Source organism: Carassius auratus, unplaced genomic scaffold, assembly GCF_003368295.1.
Source record: "Carassius auratus strain Wakin unplaced genomic scaffold, ASM336829v1 scaf_tig00009050, whole genome shotgun sequence".
NCBI classification, from domain to species: Eukaryota; Metazoa; Chordata; class Actinopteri; order Cypriniformes; family Cyprinidae; genus Carassius; species Carassius auratus.
Window position 1 is genome coordinate 55775 of NW_020523994.1, and position 13930 is coordinate 69704.

The 13930-nt window shown below is 38.8% G+C and overlaps 1 protein-coding gene and 1 long non-coding RNA gene across 6 annotated transcripts; one reads left to right on the forward strand and one right to left on the reverse strand.

The window, feature by feature from the left end:
* Positions 1–121: 121 nt before the first annotated feature.
* Positions 122–9981, reverse strand: LOC113072366 (transcription factor E2F8-like). 5 transcript variants are annotated; one of them, XM_026245389.1, is made up of 15 exons: positions 9844–9979; positions 8959–9049; positions 7754–7990; positions 7506–7662; positions 7116–7427; positions 6610–6771; positions 6224–6367; positions 5910–6113; positions 5548–5632; positions 4755–4900; positions 4444–4652; positions 3935–4252; positions 3649–3784; positions 1699–2015; positions 122–901 (listed from the first exon to the last, which is right to left on the reverse strand). In XM_026245389.1, exons 2-15 carry the CDS (start codon positions 9040–9042, stop codon positions 752–754), a joined length of 2661 nt encoding a protein of 886 aa, XP_026101174.1. In that variant the 5' UTR covers positions 9043–9049; positions 9844–9979; the 3' UTR covers positions 122–751. The 5 variants fall into 5 exon arrangements, with proteins under 5 accessions (XP_026101174.1, XP_026101173.1, XP_026101172.1 ...); XM_026245388.1 differs by having other exon boundaries at positions 4444–4900; positions 6230–6367; XM_026245387.1 differs by having other exon boundaries at positions 4444–4900.
* LOC113072367 (uncharacterized) lies at positions 9814–12525 on the forward strand. The gene is made up of 4 exons (XR_003280287.1): positions 9814–9920; positions 10129–10223; positions 11014–11209; positions 11879–12525. It is a non-coding gene; the product is annotated as an uncharacterized LOC113072367 (long non-coding RNA).
* Positions 12526–13930: the final 1405 nt, after the last annotated feature.

Here is a 13930-nt window from a genome sequence, read left to right on the forward strand (position 1 = left end):
TCTGTAACTAAATAGATTAAGATTATAAAGTGCCAGTCTAAAGTACTTCTAAAAGCACATTCGAATACTAGAAGGCAATTCCCCTAAACAATTCAGTTTACTGAGTAAAAACAAGTGTGGAGCGCCTTCATTTATCTTTATTACATAGAAATCAGATTGTAAAGGCAGTTTAAATAAATGATGTGCAGATAGTAATATTATCTACAATACTGAATAACACCATTAATCTTACATTCTCCCATATTAATACATCATGACACAATGCCAAGTTATGGTAATTTCATATACTGTGGTACTTTAACACTCAAAGGCAATGCCCAAAGCAACACTAATAATAATAAAAAAAAATCTTACAAATTTGGCAATTCCTATAATCCCTGAAATCAGATTTCCTGTTAACATTTCATACAGTCTTTGACCATTTTTTTGTTTGTTTATTCTTAACCCTAGATTTACAGCATATTTAAAACAAACAAACAATCAAACAAAAAAACCTGCATTGTGCTTTTATTTTGTAAATAAACCCTCAACTGTCTTGTCAAACAGCACCATGTCCACTGTCCTGCCTTCTTTGAGAGCCTCGGCAGTAAAAAGAATGAAGCACCACAGATTCATATGAAGTCAATGCAGACCGTACAGTAAAGTAACAATATAAAAAGAGAAAAAACATAAAACCGCTCAAAGACAAATAACAAGCACACACAATGGCTCAAACAGAACAGTGGTTTTTAGCAGCGTCAGTGTGAAGGTCTTAGCTGTCCTCTGGACTCACATCAAGCTTTCTCTGAGGGATGTAGATGTTTCTGGGAGCTGCGCTGCTGGTTACAGTAGGAAAGGAGACCGGGGTGTGAAAGAAACTCTGCTGGAGGTGTTGACCGCCTTTAGGTGTGTCTACTAACGGCTGCAGGAGAGAGAGAGAGAGAGAAAGAGAGCGAGAGGGAGAGAGAGGGTAAACAACAAAGGACTACTCACACAAACCCTGGGAGGCTCCTTATTACAGTTTCAAAGACCAGTTTAAAGAAATGTTATTTGAATATATTTTCAAATGTAATTTATTCCTGTGAAGCTAAGCTGTATTTTCAGCATCATTACTCTTCAGTCTTCAGTGTCACCTTTAGGAATCATTCTATTATGCTGATTTGCTGATTAAGAAACATTTTAGTTGTTATCAGTGTTGCTGCTTAATATTTTAGTGAAAACCACAATACATCAGGATACTTTGATTAAAAGAAAAGTGCATGAAAAGAACAGTCTTTATGTGAAACAGCAATCTTTTGTAAGATTATACAAATCACTTTTAATTCAGTTTTACTGAATAAAAGTATTAATGTCTTTAAAAATTCATGAAATAAAAAATCCTACATCAAACTTTTGTACGATAATGTAGGTCAAACTAAATTTTATTTTTAAGCTATAGGAAAACTAACTTTAATGTGACTTGAATGGGCATATACTACAAACATAATAAAATGTTTTTTTTTTTTTTTTTTTTAAGAAATCCTTGTTATTTTATCATCGGCCAATACTGGTGTTTTTCGGAGCCAAAAAAAGTCTTTTTCTATTCCAATTTTCCTAAAAACAGTTAAGAACAACCGTGTTTTTTTTGTTTTGTTTTTACAACAGTGGATTGCTGGCTGTGCATTATCCCATAACGCAATACTTTTTTCCATATTGTTGAATAGTTGGCAGGGGCTGTACCTGTGGTATGCTGATGAGGGTGACGTGCTGCCCGTGTATGGAGTGCAGAGTTCGGGCAGGTGAGATGGGCTTCACAAAGATCATGCCCTGTGGAGGGAGCCCTGAGTGGGGAGACGGGAGCGTGCTGGCCTGCTCAGGAGTGGAGTTTGGTGTGGTGCTGCCGGGGATAAGGCCCAGGTTCTGCAGGGTGAAGTTGAGAATGGCAGGACTGGGGCCGTGGATGTGACGCCCTTGAGAAGGGAAGGGAGAGATGCACGGTATCCGGTTTAGAGGGAGCCGGGTGGGGGTGATTTCTTGAGGAAGAGGAGGCCTGGAACCTGGGAAGAACGGATGCATCTGTGATTATTCAATTCATCACATGCAAGTTTACCTGCAATTCACTGACACATGAATAGTGCTCCGCACAGGAACCTCGCGACTCGACTAATGCTCACTAGCTGGATTTCAATCCAAATGTGAAAAACAAACAAACAAATGTGAATTAGGTCCATTTCCATTCACATTGAGCGAGTGGCTGACGGTGGTATTAGTAGCCATGTAACTAACAGTAAATAAATCTATAAACGAAACAGAAATACACCATCCGATCAGACTAACTGAAAACAAACAATTAGTCATTTGGGTTTAATGTTCGCTACTTCAGAGTTTATTCGGCAAATGCGTTTCAATCTCCCATTGTTCACAAGCAAACAAACAAAAAAGGAATTTAGGATTTTTTTCTTTCTCGAAATTTGCCATTTCCATAACCCGTTTCTGATGTGATACTTTAAAATGTGCATGAAAACGCTATCAAAAAAAGCTAACAAACCTAACAAGCATGTGCAGCACTCACTTTGGATGAAATCTCACACTCTGTACAACTTACTGATAATAGTAACCAACGAATAGTAATGAATGAACCAAAGTGATGCACCATAATTTTTTGAGGTTCAGGTTGTCATTATCTTAGGTGATCGATTAAACTAGTCGTGTTTAAAGTTATTTCAGCTGAACAAATTTAACATATTGCTAAAAAAAAAAAAAAAAAAAAAAAAAAAAAAAAAAAAAAAGCGCACCATCAGAGCATCACTTCATTAAATGTTACTTTCGGTCTATGTTGTTGGTCCTTCAAAACAATTTTGTCCAAACCCAAAAATTATTATTATTGTTTTTTTTCCCTCCATTTGGGTCAGTTGCATACATTTTTTTACGCATTTTTGTAAAACATTTTTGGAATTGACTCCTCGCAGGTCTCCAAAACTTTTGAGAATATCCCTGATATTTCCAGATGTTTGGTTATTAGTTATTTTATTTTATTTTATTAGTATTTTACAAAGTAATTTTTATTCAGACTGATTCACGAAATTAATCATTGAGATAAACTGCTTTGGCAATAAAAAATTTTTTCACATATTTGAAAAGTTTCATGTATAGATGACAACATTGTCAAAAGATCCGTGTTCACACAGATCATCGAAAACTAGTAAAAAACAAACAAACACAAACAAAAAACCCCAAACAAACTGTATTTTGCATGCTGAGCCAGTAGTCGTCACTTTGTAAAAAGAAATACAAAATACAACAAAAACATTTTCCCCTGGTAATACACAAACACTTGACATTGCCGTAATTCCCAAATTCACATTTTAGTAGTTTACACAGAGACAATAACAGTACCGTTTTCATGCACTTTGAAACCTGTTTTCAAAAGTTTCTGTTTTCAGGCCCCCAAAACACTGTTAATGAGTAATATACTGCTGAAACACATTAAAAAAAAAGTTTTTAATTGAAAATGGTGTCAAGCAAACACCCCCTAAAACTCACAAATCGAATCTCAAAAATAGGGTTTACTCTACCCAAAATCAATATTTAGCCAAAGGATATATAACTACAAAAGATAGCTAGAAAAATGCACCTTTTCTCCTCCTATAGTATATATACACGTATGTGTTACCTTGGTTGCTTGCATACCTGCTGTTGGGGTGTGATAGATGTTGTACGTTTGTGTGGAGGCTTTAGAGCTTTCTCCAGTGGAGTATTGTGGATCTATGAAGTTCACAAAGGACTGCTGGGAGATCGGAATCAAATAACCCGCGGGGATCAAAGTCTGATGCAAATGAGAGAAATTAGGGTCAAGACCAAACTCATGTGAAAAAAAAAAAAAAAAAATCATTCAAGCATGATGGATTTTTGAAGATCAGACCTACACACGTGTAGTGTTCCTGTGCACACAGAGTGTAGTATGTAGCACTCTTACCTCTGTATGTATGGGTCCAGATGGCCGGACCACATCCTGAAAGGGAACGCTGGGCTTCTGGGCCGGTGATTGTGGTGGTCTGACAGGTTTCAGTCTGACCTCATTGTCGGAGGTCTGAACCTTCTCCTCCTTCTCCAGGAAGGTCTCCAAGCTTTGCTCCAGAGATGCTGTGCCGGTGATTAGTGAGGGAGGCTGATTCTCAGAGGGTTTGGAGAACTCCAGGTGCAGGGCTCTCGGGGAAGGCCGGGTGGAGGCAAAATCCCCTCTACGGGCCTTCAGGCGGGCTTGTAGGATCTCACACAGTTTTGGAGAAACACTCTTAAAAGCAAATGCACACCAGAAGGTTAAAACTGTTTCTCCGTGTAACATCAGCACATTAAATGCAGGTATTGGGCAGTTCCTTTAAGACAATTCAGACTTAAAATGCCAGTTCGAATAATTAATTCATTATGTGATCATGCTTATTTTTATCATTAAATACGACTATAAATAAAAACAAGTAATCTTACCTTTGGCTCTGTCCGCTGTAATTTAGATGGACTTCCCGCTAAGCTCTTTTCTCCACATCCCCGTTTAAGGGTTGAGGGACTCGTCGGCTCTTTACTGTCTGATGATGGTTGGTTGGTTTGGTTACTGCTAGATGTCTTTGTGTTTGCACTTCCTGGGCTCTCAAATGTCATCGAACGAACTGCTAGGCTAGTGGGCTGCGGTCTGAGAGCTGAGGGGTGCATGTAAACAGCATATGACCCGCCTGCCTGGTGTCGAGGTATCAGAACCGGGATGATTGGGGAGCACGTGGTAGAAAGATATGGAATTGCACCTGCGGGAAGAACTGGGATCTGCATTCCCGAAGGCCCATGAGACTGATGATTGCTAGCAGACGTGGAGTCAGGTAGTTCAGATACTTGTGAAGTGCGTCCACTCAAAGCGAGTGAAACCTCATTGTTAGGCTGAATACGATGGACCCTGGAAGACCAATACAAAGGTGTTATGTCTGAAATGGATATTTAATTGTCTTTTTTACTGTTCTAAGGGTCGGGACACACCAAGCCGACTTCGAAGAACTTGCGGCGACTAGACCAAAAAAATAAATAAAATTGCTCAGACTTCAGCCGACTGCAAACTAACTAACTGAGGCGTTCTCTGCCTTCATGAGAGGAATTAACTGTCTATATCAGCAGCTATCAATAGCATATATTCGTCATAAACGAAAACAAGAATATACGAGACATATGCAGATATATAAAATGTAAACAAAGCAGTATTTGCTTACCATTTTGAATATCAGTCATATTGATAACTTCATTTTAAGCGGCTCATGTTGTAAAGAAAAAATGTGCATATTGGAATGCTTGAGTAAGATCACGTAACATTAAATAACATTAACATTACCGCCTTCATTTACTTGCTTGTTTTCTTCACTTTCACTTTAATTACAGAAACTGATACATTTGCTAAACCTAGCATTCAATCAGAGATCTCACTTTCACTGACTGCCGCTAACATAAGCTGATTATGTGAAAAAACTAGCATGACAGATGCTCGCCGAGGCCTGACGTTGGCCAACCATCGGCCTGATGTTTCCCAGCCTTAAGCAACACAAGTTTTCTTACGTTGATTGTTCATCTAGATGCTTTTTGCAGATAGCAGCCAGATGAGCCATTTTGTTTGTGTAGAAGTTACCATTTGCAGAATCACCTATAACACGAGATAAGACATTTTCAGGTTTTCAGGTGTAGTAAAAGTCTAGGGATGTTACTAAAATCGATAAAGGTTTGAGGTTTTTGGAGTCTCTTATGCTCACAAAGGCTGCATTTGTCCATGTAAATTCCTTCTAAAGCATTTATTTAATCTAAAATACAAAAATATATATATATTGGCAAACTTCAGACTTGAGATTTCAACCAGATGAAATCTGAAAGTCGAAAAAACTATTAGTTGGCTGCTTGCTCCCGAGGAAACATTTATGGCTCACCTGTCATTTTAACTGGACTAGAAGGTGCAGAGTTGATTTTTCTGCGGTCATCTTGTATGCTCTTTACCAGCTTGACTAAGGAATTATGTCGAGTAAAACCTCGCTTTGTTTCGGGTGAGGAAAAGAGATTTTTAGCACAGTTTTCAACAGAGGAACGAGACTCCAGAGGTTGTGATGCTGATGATAAAGTTGAGGTCCCCAGGTCTGTAAAACAAACATAACTAATAACAATAAATTACATAAGAACATATGCAGACTGCTTAAAATAACCACTACAAGTAGGATCATGAAAGATTTCATGGGAAACATGGTACCCTCACTCTTTGGAGATGGTAAGTCGTCTGGCCCAGTCCACTTGAAAGCAGGCTTTCTTCCTCTATCCTCAGTCACATGCACTTTCTTTATCAGCTCTAGGCTGCTTAGAACATTTGCAATGTCATAAAGTCTGCGGATCTTAGCTGCCGTCAGAAAAGAGAGAATCAGATAATCAATTCCATCTTCAATGTACAGACACTGATGAGTTTTAGACTCGAGCGTTAATTAATAGGTTTCTTCATTGCGGTTTATTTCACTTGATAATGCACTTTTTGCAAGATCTATATCTGTTTTCAACCACCAAATGAAATGGATAACATACGTGCCATCCACTTTAAATAATGATTCAAAGTGTTTTTATACGTATGATGAGAGCAGCACTCACTTTTGAACTTGTTTTTGTCCTGATCCACCACGTGATCTTCACCGATGAGGATCTTGGCGGCTATTTCGAGACTGACCACAGGAGGGCTGGACACCAGGAACAACATGACGAACTTCTGACTCATCACTCTCAGAGATTTGTCTTTACGGCTGTTCGCAGAAGCTGCAGACAAAAAGCAAAGTCAGTGGGAATCAGTGGGTCTCTTTCATAATGAAATGTTTTGTAAAGCTTGCAAAACACACAATTTTACATTATTTCTGGACAGTCTAATAAAATGTTACTTGTATGCAACTGTTTTTTGTTTTGTTTTAAGAATAAAACATTACGATGCAATTAAGAACATATGCATGAATGCAATGAATTAGGAATTTTGCTAATTTGTACAAATGCAAAATAATCCACCCAATTATTTTTGTAAATGAGACCTAACGGCTTTCTATCATGCATAGATAGATAGATGAAATAACACAGTATTTGCTAAAGCACATGGTTGGACATTATGTTACCAGCTTTAGGATCTGCTCCGGAAAGCTCTGCTTGACCAGAGTCTCCGTCCGTTTCAAAACTAGACATTTCTTCATTCTCCTTCTCCTCTCCGTCCAAATCAAACTCTCTGTCTTCTCGCTCTAGGCTCCTTTGACGGATCTGCTGCATCAGTTGGCCGTAGCAGTTCTCTTTGCCAGCTCGCTTGAGCATGGCAAGTGTTTGCGCAAGTTTCACCCGTCCATGCCACGTGTAGCGGTTCTTAGCCAGCCGGCTGACCATGTTTAGGCTCTCGAGAACGTTCATGATGTCGTAGATGCGGCGTCGTTCCACTTCTGAGAAGCAATTGAGATTGATGAAACACGGCTTGATGACTGAAATCGGTAGATTTGTTTGATCACTGAACGACTTACTTAGTTCTCCCGCCACATCGTCAAGGCTGATGTCGTTGTTTACAGCGGGATTGGGGTAGTTTGGGTACCTTGCAAGAAATTTGTAACACAGCAAACCCAGACTTTTGTCTTTACGACTTATCTGGAGCTTTTCTACTTCTTCTCCTTGTTCAGGCTCCTGTGTGGCACGACAACGAGAAACACACATATATCAAAACATCTGAGCTATACAGTGGGCGATGCATGTCATGCACAGATTTTACTGATACCTGCGAGTTCTCTGATTCACTGCTGTTTATGGCTCGTTCTTTCTCGCGGTTGCGAATCTCAGGGCTGGCTGCACTGATGAGCATCTTCAAGTTGGAGGTAGGTGTCCAGGGTTCGCTTGACGGAGCCTCAAGACCCTTAGTAGGTGTTGTTAGGGGCCCCATGTTCTCCAGTAACGCAGCTTCTGAAGCCTTACTTGTGTTTTTTAGTGGTGTTTGCGGTTCCACAAAAACATGCCCCTATTTCATAGAAAACACATGAGGTCTTGATGATCATAATCACTTTTTTTTTATTTTTTAGAATAAATACTTCTGGAGTAGAGTTAAACCCAAACCTTTTACTACAAAGGGCCAGAAACCAAACTAGAATTGAGCGTTGTGGGGCAAAAATAACTGTTGCAATATATTCAGCTATATTACATTAAAGGGTTAGTTTGCCCAAAAATGAAAATTATGTCATTAATGACCATTGATCGTCATTTTTGGACCAAAATGTATTTTCAATGCTTCAACAAATTCTAACTGACCCTCTGATGTCACATGGACTACTTTGATGATGTTTTTATTACTTCCCTGGACATGGACAGTAGACCGTTTACACAGCTTCAATGGAGGGACAGAAAGCTCTCGGACTAAATCTAAAATATCTTAAACTGTGTTCCGAAGATGAACGGAGGTCTCACGGGTTTGGAACGACATCATTAATGACATTTTTGGGTGAACTAACCCTTTAAGATATTTTTATTCTCTACATTTCAGTGTAAAAATTATATAAAAAATATTAACAGAGAAAGTTGAAGATGTGCACTGATGGCTTTTTTTCTTCTGCCTATTTTTCCTCTCCTCTTATGATATGATAGGACAAAGCAAAGGTCAACACAGACTAACTTTGTCCTGCAGGCCCTTGTTTGGGCATGTTTGCACTAGAGCAAGTGTCTCCAAACTTGATTCTGGTGGGCCTGTGTCCTGCAGAGTTTATCTCAACACATCAGCCTATTCGTTTCAAGTATACCTTACCTAGTAAGACCTTGATTAACTAGTTCAGGTGTGTTTGATTAGAGTTGGAGCTAAGCTCTGCAGGACGGTGGCCCTCCAGGACCAAGTTTGGAGAGCCCTAATCTAGAGTATGACGTGTTAATTGCACAGGGTTTTCAAATCATTCTTTTGCTGACAATAAAATCTGCCAGGTCAAAATATTTATAACTGACCTTGTCTTTTGCTGATCTTTCCTTGAATGGACTTCTTAAAGGTTTGCTGATTAGTTTTTGACCTTCTGATAACGTACTGGACATTTTCCACCTAAAGAAAAGAACACCCGAGGCAACGTTACAATAATAATAACGTTCACTTTTTATTATTTACATTTAATAAAGCAGTCCTACCGTTTCTTAACAGCATTATACATTCTTGGAGACAACATTGTGAAGATCAGACCGGGTATAACGTTCAACAGCTAAAACTTATTTTTAAAAACTTAACTGATGTGAATAATGTGCATAAATTAAAAAAAGTATTATTATTTCAAATTACAGTGTTGTTTTTTTGCGCTTAACAATAACTGACAAACGTTCCATCGAATGGCTACGCAGCACTCGTGCGAAAACACGCCCCCAGCTGACATCGGCCAATAAGTGCGGCGCAGGGAGGCGGGACTTCAGTGCGTCCCGCGCGCCTCCACACTTTGAAATCTTGGCGCGGAATCTGTCCGACTGCAAAAGAGTTAATCCGGAAGTTGCTAACTTTAATACAACTTTAAAGAAATCGTTTAGCTGCGCGATGGTCGTGCCCTTTGAACAATTCCAACAGTCTATAGAAACTATTGAGTAGTTTTTAAAATGACCAGAGTACCAGCAGAGGTAGCTAATAACTCATTTCCTAACGTTACGTGCTGTATAATGCGTTTCTTGAGCATAAAGTACATTATTATCGCTCCAGAGCTAATTATATAAATGTACGTGAGTACTTAGATCAATATTGTAGTCACGTTGGCTCATAACACTGCAAAATAGGGCTTTAACAGCCAGTTAGCGCGGGTTTGAAACTGTTACCAAGAGCCTGATGAACATGATTAAAAATTTAAAAGCTATACTCACCCAAAAAGAGAAATAAACCACTTTCACATGCTACTCGATATCAGTCGTGCCCCTAAATCCGTAGAAACACTGCACAGGTAAGTTCTCCAAAAATATCGGATCCAGCACTTCTGTACATTAACTCTTAATAATTAAAAGTCACACTAATAAAACCAAAAAACGAATACCGATAGAACACAAACAGGTTTTGATGCATAGCGGAGGAAAAGTTGTACGTGGTCGTTTCCTAGAGAGTAAAAAAAAGTTTATTTGATCAGTCTGACCATTTGTCCCGCCTCGACACAGCGCGCTGCAGCCGCCCCGCCTCCCCTCTCCTCTCCACCAATCACAGCTGCAGGAGCCAGACAAGAGGCGGAGTCAGACTCAGCAGGTCACGGGAGGTAAAAACCATCAACTTAAGAAATAATAGACTACTTATTTAACTTAAATTATCAGCTTCCTCTTTGTTGAAAACTCAGTGAACCGAGCTGTTGTGTGGGCTGGGATACCTCTCGACTTCCTTCTCATTTCTGAAGACAAATGCACTCAAATAAGAGAAAAGTATTATGTAATGTAAATATAACCATATTTTGGATCCAAAAGTTAGCAAAACCTGAAAAAATAAATAAATAAAACTAATAAAAAAAATAAAAAAATAAAACAGTTTCATGTGTAAACCTGGTATAAAAAATAAACAGTTTTATTATTTATTTATTTTTCATATATTTTATTTCACAAGCTCCCCAAAAGTGCAAAAAGTTTTAGGGTAGGGTTAGGGGTGGGTTTAGGTTAAAAATGTATAACTATCTGTATATAAAAACAATAGTCTTTGTAATGTCTAAGTAAATGTGCATATACGGTATATATATATATATATATATATATATATATATATATATATATATATATATATATATATATATATATATATATATATATATAGTGAAATATTAAAATCTAAAATAGCCTCATCACAGAGATAAAATGCATTTTAAAATATATCACTTTTTATATTTTTTTCTACACATTGTTTTGATGCATTGACTTTTTAGCAAGGGTCTTTATTTTTAAGCGTTAAACTATATGGGATCTGTTAAAGTGTATGAGTTGTTACTGTTGATCATGTCATTTTTGCAGCACGGTATTGCTGCATCAGATATCTCTAGCGACTCCTCCCTTGTCTGCCGCCAGGTGGCGCTGTGCGCGTGCGCGTTCGCTGAGGACGTTTCCATGGAGTCTTTCAGAAGCACGAGGCGCCGAGAAAAGACTAGTGTGCGCGGAATGACGTAATGTGATGGACTGAAGCCGCTGTAGCGCCGGTTCTTCGTGCACTGCCTGCATCTGCTGCTCCGCATCCCTCAGCGGACACTCTGCACTCTTGTTTAGGGTGAGTTGTCTCTTTTATTCTCTGGTCTGTCGTCATTAAATAGCTGCTTCTGATCTATAATTGCTACGGTCTGAATTGTTGTGCAATGTTACATTGTTATATTGAATCACTTAAGAACCTAAGGATCTCGACTACAATTCGAGTATTAGGATGAAGGAGGGCTGCATGGCAGATACATGACTACTTACATTAAGAGTATTTATCCATATCCATGCATAAAAATGGCAAACGTCAGAATAATGTTTTCAGGTATTTTAACACCTGTGTTTGTGTGGCGCTTAGGAGCAAATATTTATGGAAATCAAACTTGCACAAAATCTCAAATGTTGAATTTGTATTTTAGAGTGAAAACTATATTTAGACGGCTTCCCCTTTGTTTATTAGCTGTTTATTGTATGTTTTAAGATCAATTCTGATATAATGTATAATGAATAAATATCAATGCATGCAGTTACGCTTGTTTAGCACCATCTCAGTCTTTCTCATTCAAGTTGTAGTTATAACAAAATATAATGCATTTGCACATGATATCTGACAACATGACAAGTTGCCTGTACTACATTTAGTTTCTTTTGAAGTGTTAGTTATTTTGTCTTCACATAATGAAATGAAATTTGCTTTGTTTCATTTCCTTCTGACCTACGTGCACCTGTTTACGTAAAAAAAAAGACCCATTCTGGAGCAAAAATACCTTCTTTGGATTTGTGATTTTTGAGGATTTTACAAGACCGCGATGTAAAGCTGCAAGAACATGCCACTGTGTCATCTGGAAGTTTTCAAATCATCAGGAAGATGAATACAGAAATGTGTAATTATGAAGTTGGGGTAACCTTCCCCCCTTCTCGATGCCTGTCACAGAGCAGCCATGCTGGGCTTCATCTGAAGGGATGCACCATGGTGTGAGCACACGTCTGTCCTACCCCAGACTCAATGAATCGCACCAATGAATGGACATTACTGTGGCAAAGGGAATTAGCTTGCTTGCATAGGGACTTTGGATTTGGGAATACTGGAACCGGTCAGAGAGCGCTGGATTTTCTTTTGAAGAAGTGCAGCAGATTCTTCAAGGAGTGTTTTTGGAAGATGTCTGAGAAGGGAGCTGAGGCGTCTACAACTCAGCCCCAAAAGCGGAAGCAGGTGATTCACGGTCTGGAAGATCAGAAACAGGTTGGTGCTTTGACTTGAGGTGACAGATAACATAATGTCTTATGCATGACTACAGTGTTTCCGAAATGTAAAGGTACTTGATCTTGTCCTAAACACCCCTTATTTGCTTTCAAATATTTCAGTTTTCAAACAGGACTGTGTCTGTTTGATTCTTCACCCGCTGTTTGCAGCTCTATAATGTTTTTAGAGGTTTATTTTCATGCTAAAGTAGAAACTTGGATCACTTTCACCTTCGCCATGCTGCACATTATCCAGTGATTTATGGTCAGCTGAGGCCATGCACGTCCCCTGGCATATGGCCCAATAACATAGCACCAGGTGCAATGGCTGCTTAATTGACTTGTGCTGAGATTTGTGTGTCTACTTTATGACCGCGTGCAAATGCATGTGCTGACCACAAAGCTTGAGGATAATTTTAGTCTTTATAGCAATGAAGCATTTGAAAAATGCCAGAGTTTTGGAAGAATGTGATTTGCTTTGTTTAGTTTTATTTGAAAGCAAAGCCTCTCAGTGCAGATTACCACTCATGCAAGTTTTATGCTAGAATAAACAGCACAATAAATGACAATAAGGCATACAAACCTAAGCCTTCTTTGCATCCGATCCAGTTTCAGGTGTGTCCTGCTCTCAAGAGCTGAACTAATTGGCTTAGAGATTCCTTAACGCCCGTGTTTCACTTCCGTCTTTGGGAATCTGATTTTACATGTAAACAGATATCCGTTTGCTTGCCTGTCCAAGTATGACAATTTTTGCTTGGTGTAAATCCTAGCGTGCAGCGAATAGATGAGGCTTGGGCTTCCTGGTTGCCCAGCTGGATCCTTCAGGGGCATTTTGTGTTCCCACCCAGACTTTAAAGGAGAGTTTTGGAGGGCTATTAAAATATACAGAATCATTTTGCTGAAATTCTTGGTGGATGTTTTTTTTTTTTCATCATCCTCTTGGTTTGACTCGATTAGATATGCAAAACGGATCACCTGGGATTCTAGTAGAACATGAATTAATTAAAGTAGCAAAAAGCACAGCTGCTGTTTTCCAATTTTCCAGCATGGTGAACTCTTGTTAGGACACTATGCCTTCACCGAGATGAACACACCGTGACATAAAGAAGATAGTTGGCTTTAAAAAACAGAATACAAGTAACTAACTGCGTATTCAAGTTATCAAAAGGGTGATACGAATCATTAATTTGTTCAATATTAACATGGCACTGTATTTTATATTGCACAATAGTCTCTGTTAACCACAAGCAGTGGGTTTGAATAGGTCTATCCATCCGCTACGGTCCATTGTTTGTGAAATAACAGGGGTCTCCTTGGATCTGACGCTAGGTGTTTCCCAATTACCTCATGCTATATAGATTTTCCCGAGAGAGCTGCTCCTGCTTTGGGTAATTGGATTTTCTCCCAGTATTCGGCCTGATTGTTTGATTATGTGTGTTCATCAAATGACATTTCCTGGGAGAGGCGCAGGTAATGCACTTCACTGTGGAATTGTTCGTTGATGTACACAATTTTTTTCCAGTCTTAAGCTATGAATTTTAGATTAGGGCCTATA